Source organism: Vanacampus margaritifer, chromosome 6 (genome assembly GCF_051991255.1).
Source record: "Vanacampus margaritifer isolate UIUO_Vmar chromosome 6, RoL_Vmar_1.0, whole genome shotgun sequence".
Taxonomy (NCBI): domain Eukaryota; kingdom Metazoa; phylum Chordata; class Actinopteri; order Syngnathiformes; family Syngnathidae; genus Vanacampus; species Vanacampus margaritifer.
Genome location: NC_135437.1, coordinates 17373412 through 17386143, shown reverse-complemented (window position 1 = coordinate 17386143; position 12732 = coordinate 17373412). Strand labels below are relative to the sequence as shown.

Sequence of the window (12732 nt, the reverse complement as noted above, 5' to 3'; positions counted from 1 at the left end):
ACCACCGTTGTGTTACAGGATGGAAATGTGGCATGTTCGCCTCATCCCTGTCCAGCTCTCTTTTGTCCAAATCCCGTGCATGGCGCCGGAGACTGTTGCCCACGGTAACATGGATGCCTACTGCCCCTTACTCAATAAATTACCTATGCATCCAATATGTTTATGTGACTCGCAGGTGTGCTGAGTGCGAGTACGAGTCTCGAGTGTACCTGGATGGACAGAAGGTTCCGTCCACGGGTGACCCTTGCATCGAGTGCCGTTGCTTTGTGAGTTGCGCCTTGAATAAGTAGTGTTGAAGGTTGTTTTATGACGTGAGGGTTTTATTATGTGGACGTGAGTGTAATGCAAATATTGCACTTGTTTTGTCAGGCAGGAGAAGTGTCCTGTGAGCGCACAGAAGCATCGTGTCCTGCGCCAAGCTGCAGCCACCCGGCAAAGCGCAAGGGAGAGTGTTGCCCAACATGCAATGGTTTGTACCGGTATTCCAGATTCAAATTGTGACAGAGAGAGAAAAATAAATAAATAAATATATATATATATATATATATATATATATATATATATATATATATATATATATATATATATATATATATATATATATATATATATATATATATATTTGGAGAAAAAGGTTGTATAATTTAGAGCAAATTTGTACAATATGTATTTACGTGTTTTAAGGAAAAAGTTGTATATTACAGATGAAATGGTGATATTTTCTATACTAAAATTAGACACGTTCAAGAATAAAATATTCATGACAAGTCATGACAAGGAAAATTTTCACATACATAAAAAAAAATCAGGAAAAAGTCTTATATTTTTCATTTCATTTTTAAGTAAAAAGAGTAAGAAATACTTAATGCATTCTCAAGAAAAATGTATTATTTTTCAAGAGAAATGTAATTTACAGTATTTTTGAAGATCACATTCTTATGTTTTTAAAAAAAGTTGCATAAAAAATAGTTTATCATGAAAAGCTTTTTCAAGAGAAAATAAATAAATTTTCAAGAAAAAAGGTTTTAATTTTTCCAGAAAATGTTTAAGATGTATATTTTCAAGTCAAAAAGTCATGTATTTTCAAGAAAAGGGTTGTTTATTTTTTTTAAGTAATTAAAAAAAAAACTAATATAATGTACTTAATTACTCTGATATTTTTATGAAAAAAAGTTTATTTTCATGTTAAAAGTACATTTTCAAGATAAAAATCCTACATTTTCAAGATTTTTTTTTCACATTTTCAAGAATGAAAATGAAAGTTTTTCCATTTTGAAAAAGTCACATTTTGTAAGAAAAAGTAGTTTTTTTTGTAAAAGAAAACTGTCATTTATTACTCATTTAAAATTTTTTAAAAAATCCGCTGAAAATGTACCTAAAACATTTTTGAGAAAACTTATATTTTCAAGAAAAATTTCATACATTTTCAAGTTTTTTTTTCTTATTGTTGAGTGTACAGATAGATAGTGAAAAAAGATATATAGCATATTTTCCAAAAAAAATTTCTCTCCAGAAAAAGTAGTCATCTAATATAATTGATTGAATCGATATTGACCTCTCCTTGTGTGTATGCTGGGACAGAGTGTGAGTTTGACGGGCGGGTATATGCCGACGGAAAAGCGTTTGTCCCGCCGGGAAGCGGACCCTGCCTGCAGTGCAGGTGTAAGGCAAGTCCTCGCACAACCAACATTTCTTATGCTTTGTAATTCTGTGTCGCTCTGACGTGCGTTTCCCGCATGACAGAATGGCAACGTTGTTTGCCACGAAGAGAAGTGTCCTCCTGTGCGATGCTCCAACCCCGTACGGGACCCGCATCGCTGCTGCCCCGTCTGCACAGGTAGACTCTATCTGCAGTTGGTCTTGGCGGACACTGGATTCGGTACAAGGAAGTGGACGGATGACATCATCTTGATCTCCTTGCAGAATGCGTGCTCGACGGTTCCGAATATGAAGATGGCTCCAAGTGGCGCCCTGACGATCCATGCTCCAGCTGCACGTGTGTGGATGGAGACCCCCAGTGCACCCCCATCCGCTGCCCCTCCATCACCTGTCTGCATCCTACCAAAACTGCTGGTAAACAATTGTGTTTGCGTGTGTGTTAAGTCAGGATTGAATCATAATGATGAAGTCATGTTAGAAAAAAAAGTAATTTTAGGAGTATAAAGTAATATAAGCATAACATTTTTTACATTATAAGAAAATTCATCTTAATTTTAAAATAATCAATTTATGATGAGAAACAGTGTTGCAAGAAAATATGGTAATATGAGAAAATACACAAGTGCCAATACTACAAGAAACAGTCCAATTATTACAAGAACGCATTAGAAATATTAATAGAATAAACATTAATATTGCAGAAAATATTTATGGAAACATTTGTAAGAGAATATGATAATTTTAGGAGACTAAAATATAAGAAAGAAGTACAAATTTTCCTAGAAAGTATCATAGTACTATAATAAGAGAAAATTTTATTTTAAGAGAATAAAGTTTTTTAACACTATGATAACATTTTACAAGCACAAACTTAGTAATAATATAAGACTAAATATGACTAAAAATAATTGAGCAATATTACTAGGAAAACTGTAAATATAATACAAGAAAACAGAAAATTATAAAAGAAAAATATTAATATTTAAAAAAATCACTAGAAACACTTTATTTCACGAAAATTAAAAATTTTACAAACATAAAGCATTATGAATATTAAATTAGCATGAATGAAAATAAAGCAGTATGACTGTTTCAAGAAATTATAATATTATGACAAAAAATATATAATTCTGGGGGGGAAAAGTAATAATATTTTTGTGTAAAAAAAAAAAAAATTTAGGGGGGGAATATAAAATCCTGATTTAAAAAAGACTAACATTTTAGTAGAATAAATGAATAATTTTTACAAGAAAATGTTTTATATTATGAGTAAAATGATGAAAAAGTCAATATTCTGAGAATAAAATCATAATATTAATGACAAAATGCCATTTTAATTCAATTTCAAGTGTGATGTTAATAACCCAAGAGTAAAGAAAGGTGACAACAGGGATGCAATAATTTCATTATTGTATTATTATTATTTTACATGTTGTTTTTTATATTTTAGCATGTAACATGAGAAGAGTAAATATTTTACCAGAGTAAAGTCACAATAGCACAAGAGCAAAAGTAAAAATTAAAACAAACAAAAAAAAAATATTGTTATATTTAAATATGATAGTAAAAAGATAAAAACTAAAAAATATAGTTGACTAATATTACAACGTACACGAGAAAAGTCATTATCATTGTAAAATAAAGTTATAATATGTGTTTATACGTCGGGTGTCAGGCTCGTGCTGCGCAGTGTGCGACAGCTGCACGTATCATCACCGTCTCTACGGCAACGGGCAGACGTTTGGGACGCCTGAGCAGCCGTGCCACGCCTGCACCTGCCTGGTGAGCGTGTGATGCCACGACACGTTCCACTTCACACTCCTTCTTGCTCACCCTGCGACCCCCCTCACCCCTTTTGCAGCACGGCACTGTGGAGTGTGAGAGAAGACCTTGTCCAGCACTCAACTGCAGCAACCCGTACACAGCCCCGGGAGAGTGCTGCCCGAAATGTCCAGGTATCTTTTAGTAGTTTATGTGAGAGCATTCCAGTATTGTGTGAGAGGTTTTCAATAGTGAATGTAAGAGTGTTTCAGTAATGTGTGTTGACCAAATCCTTTGTCAGTAGTGCGAGAGTGTATTTCAGTCGAACCATTGCTGTTGTGTGAGAGGTTATCATCTCATTTTCTGTTGTCTTTGCTTCTTGATTTCAACGGCAAGACTGTTTGTTTGAGAAGCACGTATTTGTGGACGGCCAGGCCGTCGCCAACCCGATGAGCGCATGCGAGGAGTGCACGTGTGAGAGCGGCCGGATCGACTGCCGGCAGGCTCAGTGTCCTCGGCCGCGGTGCAACGCTCCTCTCGCGGGAACGTGCTGCAGAAACGACTGCAACGGTGAGCCCGTCCACACATACGACGCCATTTTTGCTTACACGTGCCACTGAAACCGTTGCATGTTACCGAAACACTCTCACACATTGTCACACATGCTACTCTAAATGTATTCACTCACACACACTACTGAAATGTTCTCAGACATTACTGAAGTGTTCGCAAATGCTACTGAAACAATCTCACACCAGACTGAAACGCTCCCACATCAACTAAGGAAAAATCATTCACTCACACAGACCACTGAAATGCTCTCACACACTACTGAAATGCTCGAAAACACTGCTGAAACAATCTCACACATGACCAATATACTCACTAGCTGAAACATTGTCACACATACTATTGAAAAAGTATTTACACACACACACACACACACACAGTACTGAAATGCTCTCACTCACAAGTGAATCAATCTCACAACTTACTGAAATGCTCCCACACACTTTAAGGAAAAATATTTACTCACGCCGGGGCCGGCTGAAATGCTATCACACGCACGCTATAAGAATGCTCTCATATTCACTTCTAAAAATGTATTAAATTTCACTGCTCTCATGCTTTACTTAAACGCTCTCACCCTCAGTACTGAAAATCTCCAACACAGTATTGAAAAATGAATCACTCACAGGCACTCCTGAAACACTCTTACTTACTAGATTGCTCTAAAATTCACTTATTTTTTTCTAATGCTACACTTCAGAAACTCTCTCATAAATTACTTAAACCCTGCTGAAATGTTTTTACACACTACTGAAAAATTCGCATTACACTGCTGAAACAAAATTTTAATGCAAATTAAACTACTGAAACACTCACACACAACTAGAATACACAGAATACTTCAAAAAAATATTTACTCACACACTACTGTACTGCTCTCACATTTTACTACTGAAACGGTCTAACAAACTTCTAGACAAATTATGCATACACACAGACACGTTACTGAAATGCTCTCACATACTACTACAATACTCTCACACTACTGGGAGATTATTCTCAAATACGCTTCAGAAATTCTCATTATTTACTTAAACACGGGGACACTACTGAAACGCTTTACACACTACTAAAAAATTATTCTCTCACATTACACTACTGAAACAGTGAAACACTCATACACAACTAGAATGCTCTCAGGTTACTTCTAAAAAATATTTACTCACACACCACTGAAATGCTCTCACACATTACTTAAACACTCTCACACTACTGAAATGATCTAAAAGACTTCTAAACACATTTTGCTCACACACACACATTACTTAAATGCTCTCACATATCACTGAAACACTCTTGCACATACTACTGAACAGTTTTTTTGCTTACTCTACTGAATCGATCTCAAATGTACCTAAAAGTACAGTGCAAAGCTCTTGATATGCATGTTACTGTGACGAGTGACAACGATCTGTTGCCATTCAGGATGCAGCTACGCCGGGAAGGATCATCCCAACGGTCACCAGTTTGAACATCCCACTGACGCTTGCAGGACCTGCAGCTGCCTTGTGAGTATTCACATCCACACTGGCTTATTTTCCCCTTGGGGAATCACATCAAGTCATTTGTTTCAGACTTTTTGGCCATTTGACTTTGACTCGACAATGTAAGTAAATTAAATTATGGTGTACATAGTAAGTCTTTTTGTCTTCTGCAGAATGGAAACGTCCAATGTCTTATGAAGAGGTGTCCACTCCTGTCATGCTCCAACCCAAAAGTGTTGCCTGGCGAATGCTGCCCCCAGTGTCCTGGTGAGGAATTGCATCCCAAGGCACAATTTGAATTGATATTTAAAGAGAGCACGATTGTCTTGAAAATAATGTCACGCATTGTTTTCTCACGCGTGGCTGCAGCGCCCCCTCTGGACTGCGAGTTGGAAGTCCAAAGGTACCGACACGGAGAGCGCTTCTACTCGCCGTCGGACCGCTGCCAGTTGTGCTCGTGCGCCAACGGCACCGTGCACTGTCAGAGGAAGCCGTGCCTCTTCGCCTCATGTGCCCATCCCGTCACGCGGGACTGCTGCCGCACCTGTCAAGGTACGAGTTGGGGGGATGGCCCTCGGGCCACACATGGCCTGCTCAGTGTTTTAATCTGTCCCGTCGAGCGTTTACGTTATCAGAAGAACGGTAATATTTGTTGCATTCATTTGTATGTTTTTTGTCTGGAATTGGTTAATTGAAATGTATGTAATTTATATTACTTTTTCATTCCATTTTTATTAGTTTATTTCATTTTATTTCCATTTTCTCAATGAGTAATTGTAATAGAGGACAAACTAACACTTTTGCTCATTTACAATACATTTACCATTTGATTATATTAAATAATTGGGGGGGGGGGGTTATTACTAAAATTATATTTTTTATTTATTTTATTGAATAACAGTAAAATTGGTTATTGTAAATGTTAAAAGAAACAACTAAAGTAATCATCCATATATATTTTAATTATTATTTTGAAATAATTGGCTAATTTTAATTTTACAAAGCTTTAAAATCGAAAAATCTTTTTTTTTAATGCATTGACATTTTATATATATTAACAATTTTTCACATCTATCAATATTTTTTAAATTGTAAATATTTATAATATAATACATTTACATTTAATATTTTCATACATTTTATATATTTTTAAAATCGTTATTTTTATTTAAAATTTTAAAATAAACATTACCAGTAATTTCATTTAACATCTCAGAAAAAAAATCCATCTATCTATTATAATTTAATTACAAACTGTATTATTATTATTATTATTATTATTATTATTATGAAAACCTGATGTAACCTCTATTTCTAGCAGGCTGCCTGTACGAAGGTCGAGAGCGAGCCAACGGCGAGATGTGGGACGACGCCTCGGAACCGTGTGCTGCGTGCGTGTGCCACGAGGGGTCAGTAAAGTGCGAGAGGAAGCGTTGCCCCCCCAGCAACTGTAAGCATCCTGTGCAGCGACACTGCTGCAAGTCCTGTGACGGTAAGGAAAGCTTCAACTCACAAAATGTTCGGGATGAAATTGGGTTTTCGGGTGAACTTCACTTCAACTTTTTATGTTTTGTGAAAACAATGTAAACATGGGCTACACCAGTGATGTCTGTAACGTGTTAGAAAGTAACACTAATTGCAGTATGTCAGCCATAGAAAATATTGAGGTATGTTGCACACACTATGCTGTTGACAAAGTGCTAACTAGCTTCAAAAACACTACCAGGACGTCAAATCTAATCAACAACAACAACATAATTTGGATTGCAGAACATTCAAGTTTAAAGAGAACAAAGGCTTTGTGACTGTATGAGGTCCCCAAATTGAACAATTATATATTTTAAATAATGTACATAATAAATGTTTGATTTTGCCATGACAATATTAATAGTTAAATATGACAGGCCAAAAAAGACTGCCATAAAAATATTATGAGTGAAGTCTAGAAAGTCTTATTTTTTTAAAATTATTATTAAAACAAGTTGCCCAATTGTGTTAAGTGGAATACAGAAATACCATTTTTTTTATTAATAATAATAATAATATTTTAAAATAATAAAATAATACTAAAAAATAATTTATGTTAAGTCAAAAAGGTAGCCTTTATTTTATTTTAATAAAATTTAAAAAATGTCATTGTTGAAAATGCACTTCCAATTGAATATTGGCAGGGTTGTAATTTAATCTAATTCAGTTACTTTTAAAGTCAAATAATCAGTAAAGTAATAAAGTTACTTTTTCAAGGTAGCTGTGGCAACGCTGGACTGCACTTGCAGCCAACGTATCTATTCTAGACACTATATGAATCAATCCATCAAATATATATGAGTGTATCTGATGGTGCGCTTTGCGCAGGCTGCATGTATAACGGGAAGGAACACGCCGACGGCGCCGAGTTTGCTGACGACAGGGACCCCTGCGCTGTGTGCTACTGCTATGCGGGAGAGGTGGTCTGCACCAAGCTACCCTGCTATGGAGATTGCCGCCACCCGTACAAAGCACCCGGACAGTGCTGTGCCGAGTGTGAACGTGAGTTGCAGCCGAAACGTGTGTGTTGTGAAGTTGGGATTTCATTTTACCACAAAGAAGTCATAATATTTATGAAAGTTTTTTTTTTTAAATTTTACCCTCAAAATTGTACTACTTGGGGGGGGGAAAGTGGCAGTATAACATTAACAAAAAGTAGAAGGATTTTTTTTTTTTTAAGTATAATTTTAGGAGAATTAAGTGATAATATTAAAAACAATGTTTGAAACATTTCTTGTAGCAGCTTTAGCTGCTACCCCCGTGACCCGACCCCAGATAACGGGGAAAAAACTATGAGAAAATATCTTGATTTTACAAGAATACATTCCGTATATATAATTATTTACACTTACTCAAAAGGACAATACAGTCTAAATATTTGTCTTGATGTGTCAGGCTGCTTTTACAACGGAGCAGTGCTGGCAAATGGACAGTCCATTCCTGACCCGGGAAACCCTTGCTCTGAGTGCACCTGTCAGGTAGCATCAAACACACACACACACGCACACACACACACACACACACACACACACATTTGCCTTTACAGCTTCACTTACCACAAATGTGTGCGTTTGCTTTCAGACTGGTACTGTGCGCTGTGTGAAAAAGTCGTGTCCAGTGACGCTGTGCCCTCACCCGGTCACAAATGCGTGCGGATGTCCTGTGTGTGACGGTATGACGTCCTTTGGCTAATATGTTGTGTACATGTATGACAATTACATGCTCACTATATTGCCATCATGAAATCATTGCGTGATAAGATGAATATTTGACACTTACTAACCCTGGAAACGATTTCATTCACGTTATAAAAGTTTTTTGTTTTTTTTTAACTCAGTTTGAATCTGATTTTGCATTACTAATATATGAATGTATTTTGTAATTTAATTTTCCTTTATTTTATTTTTATTTCGTATGTGTAAAGTTTTTTTAATATTTATTTTTAATATAAAGTATTAATATTTAATATATTTAGCTGAATCTTTTTATTTTAGTTTTAATTTTGATTTTAAATGCATTTAATATCATTTATACACTATACGATTAATCCTCAGTAATAATATTTGTTGTAGCAATTTTAGTTTCATTTATAATTGTATTATTTTAATCTGAAATTGAATGTATTGTGTGGATTTCCAACTGTCAATCATTTTCCAACGATCAATTAATAATTTCTGTTTATTATCATTCTTGCAGTACTATATAATATTTGCATATTTTTGTAATATTAGTTTTTAAAATTTTTCATTCATTGTAAACTCAATATATCTTTTTTATTGATCTCCTAAAACAGGTGAATGAGGCAACTCGATTTCATTCCAGGCCACAATGTGATTTCTGCTTTCCCCCAGAGGGCAATCATGTGAAAATCATGGAAATAAATACATTACCAAAAATGCTTGTAATATCTGGAAAGGGTAAAGAAAAAAAAATTGGGGGGTGAATTGAAAATAACTAAAAACATAAAAGTAGTATTTGCTTTGGTGGGCCTCAAAAAAATTTAATTGCGGGGCCTCAGACACCTTTGTCCTAATTACAATTCATTTTTTTGTTTTGTTTCTATCACTTTCTGATCAGTTACCTACTGTCCAAATGATCTCTTACATGTGTGCAGGCTGCCGCTTTCAAGGTGTGGATTACATAGACGGGCAAGTCCTGGCAGGACGAGAAAGCAGCTGTCAGGAGTGCACGTGCTCAGTGAGTACAAAAAATCACCATCACGATAACAACAGACACCCAAAATGGTGCTCGTCGTTCTCCTCAGAGGGGCCAAGTGCTTTGCACGCAGAAAAGATGTCCCACCGTGTCCTGCTCTCATCCGACGCTGGACGGATGCGCGTGCGGCGTGTGCGACGGATGTAACTTTGAGGGACGGAACTGTTTCGACGGAGAACGATTCCCGCATCCAACAGATCGTTGTCGGCTCTGCTCATGTCTGGTTGGTACTAAAGGAATAGAAATGAAAAGGTGTTTTTCAAATCTGATTTATCGTGTGTGCGTGCAGAACGGCGACGTGCTGTGCTCACGCGTGTCGTGTCCGAGCACCACCTGCTTGAATCCGGAGACCCCCCCGGGCGAGTGCTGCCCCGTCTGCATGGGGACGTGTCGACATCACGGGAGGGACTATCCCTCCGGTTTGTCCTTCCCGTCGCCCTCTGACCCCTGCTCCTCATGCTCCTGCCTGGTCAGTCCACTTATAAAACTGTACACTAGTGACATGATCAAATTCTATTAACATATAGCGCTTCCATAATAGTACTAGTAGCTCACATATATCAACTAGTGCTCAGTTTTTCCCTCACTTTCACTAGTAGTAATGTGTAGTCAGAAAAATACAGTATACTGAAATATTTAGGGTCTTGTCTCAATTCATGGCATAGATAGATCAAAAAAGAGACGATATTTGTAGCAATATTTGGACCAATTAAGACCACGTGAGATGGCCTAGGCAACCAAAAATCTTGACATTTTAGCGTCACATTTCTGTCTAAGATACCGACTTTCGAATTGGACTCATTTTTGGCTCAATTTGCAAGTAGAAATTAGTCATGGTACAACCCCTGGAATTAATGCAAAATGGCTGCTTCAAGCCAAAATGGCCGACTAATGCTAGCGGTCAATATAAAAATCCCATTGACATACTAATAGAAAATTAGCATAAATTTCCGGGACTGATACTCCTTCAAGTAATGAATATTCACACACTAATTCTGTAGTAACACATGCAGACAAGTAATATAACAATACTCAAAGGCAAATATTCTTCCTTATCGGAAAAAAAATAGTTATCTTGATAAAGCTCATTCACAACTTTTTTCTTCTGCTGTTGGTATCTTCAGGGTTAATGTACTCACCACACTGCCCCCAAGAGGCCAAAGCGCACATAGCGAAAACAGCCGGTCTTTATTTTTATTTATTGCTTTTTATTATTATTATTATTATTATTGTTATTATTAGTTACTAATGTATTTTTTGGATTGTAAGTTATTTTCAAAGTTGAGTTTTAGTATAATAATAATAATAATAATCGTGATTCTTCTTCCCATAATGGCCTAGCCAGCAAGTATGTCGTCTTAGAATAATTGCCTAAATTATTTTTTTAAGGCATTTTTTTGGGGGGGCCTCATGATGCAAATGGCTAGTTTGTTTGTGTTTTCTGAAAAATCTGAAAGAATTACTTTTAAGAAGGTTTCGATTTGTACTTCACTGTGGCCAGGTTGTATGTACGAAGGACACGTTATTTATGTTAAAAAAATGTTTACTTATTGTATTTTATTGACTGTTTTTTTTTTTATATAAGTTGGCTTTACTAGATTTTATTTGTATTATAGTGTGTGGATCTCAATGTGCAGCACTTGTTTTAAAATGTAAAATGTAAAAAAATTTAAAATTGTGGTTGCATCCTTAAGGAGGAAGTGGTGAGCTGTAAGAGGAGACCTTGCCCCGTGCAGTGTTCCCACCCCGTCCCTGCCGACGCCTGCTGTCCCGTGTGTGACTCCTGCCTCTACCAGGGCGTGATCCGCACCCACGGCCTGGCCTTCGCTCCCTCCTCCGAGCCTTGCCAGCGTTGCACCTGCGTCAGAGGCACGGTCACCTGCGTGCCCCTCGCGTGCCCGCCGGCGCCCTGCGGCCGAGCCGTCACCAAACCGGGACAGTGCTGCCCCGAGTGCACGGGTACGGTGGACCGATGTGATTAAACCTTTCATGGTAAAAAAAAAAAAAAGGGCTGGCCTGGTAAACTGAATGCTGCCCAATAGTCACATAGCAGTAGCATGAGACTTTTGACTAATGCAACTTATACTACGGAGCAAATTATAGTCAGAAAAATACGGTCTACAGAATATTGAGGGGCTTCTCTCAATTTACTCATAAATTTACTTACTGTGAAATCTTGGCCTGCAACAAAAAGCTTTTTGTCTGCTTTATGAAAGATAACGTGGATAAACAAGTTACTTGAGCCTTCTGCCATCTAGCGCATTTAATTTAATTTATGCCTGACGCTAAATATCACTGGCATAGATAGATGACCAAAGATACAATAGGCTATTTGTAGCAATATTTGAACCAATTGAGACCACCTGAGATGGGCTTGGCAACCAAAAACCTTGGCAATTTCGCATCGCATTTCGATCTAGCAGCTTTCGAATGGGATTCATTTTTGCTAGTAGAAATTAGCCATGGTACAAAACCTAAAATTTGCGCAAAATGGCTGCTTCAAACCAAAATGGCCGACTTCCTGTTCAAATTTCAAGCATGGGTACTTGAAACTTTTTTTTATGCCCACACAAATTCATTCTTTTTCTTTTTCTTTTCAAGGCTGCTACTCATTGAGATTCAGGTCGTAAAAAACAGTTGGGTCAAAAGTAACCCAACTATGGGTCAAAAATGGACAAATCCTCTACTTGGGTCAATTTGACACAACTTTCTGGATTGTTTTATACAAAATGACCCAATTTTTTGACCCAAATAAAGCATCTGACCAATATTTATGAGTTGTTTTACACTAAAAGACCCATTTCTTGACTCAAAGTTGGGTCAAATTGAAGAAGTAGAAGATCCATCCATTTTTCACAATGGGTTACTTTTGACCCAACTGTTTTTAGAGTGTGTTTGGGACTCAAAAAATACAAATATTATCACCAGGATACACATACTTTGAAAAATTGGTCAGCCCCCCCAAAAAGTGATTCATTCTTTGAAAGACAAAAAAAAAAGAGAAGAAAACAGCCAT

General features: G+C 36.8%; 1 protein-coding gene across 1 annotated transcript in view; it reads left to right on the top strand.

The window, feature by feature from the left end:
* Positions 1-12732, top strand: part of kcp (kielin cysteine rich BMP regulator) — a 36322-nt gene that overhangs the window by 12571 nt on the left and 11019 nt on the right. The window contains exons 12-31 of the mRNA XM_077569582.1: positions 19-104; positions 176-266; positions 370-469; positions 1582-1667; positions 1744-1837; positions 1924-2073; positions 3335-3441; positions 3521-3614; positions 3817-3990; positions 5416-5498; positions 5648-5741; positions 5844-6026; positions 6796-6966; positions 7830-8003; positions 8397-8479; positions 8583-8673; positions 9616-9698; positions 9766-9939; positions 10006-10185; positions 11411-11675. Of these exons, the coding sequence (XP_077425708.1) occupies positions 19-104; positions 176-266; positions 370-469; positions 1582-1667; positions 1744-1837; positions 1924-2073; positions 3335-3441; positions 3521-3614; positions 3817-3990; positions 5416-5498; positions 5648-5741; positions 5844-6026; positions 6796-6966; positions 7830-8003; positions 8397-8479; positions 8583-8673; positions 9616-9698; positions 9766-9939; positions 10006-10185; positions 11411-11675 (2563 nt within the window). The remainder of the gene's footprint in view (positions 1-18; positions 105-175; positions 267-369; positions 470-1581; positions 1668-1743; positions 1838-1923; positions 2074-3334; positions 3442-3520; positions 3615-3816; positions 3991-5415; positions 5499-5647; positions 5742-5843; positions 6027-6795; positions 6967-7829; positions 8004-8396; positions 8480-8582; positions 8674-9615; positions 9699-9765; positions 9940-10005; positions 10186-11410; positions 11676-12732) is intronic.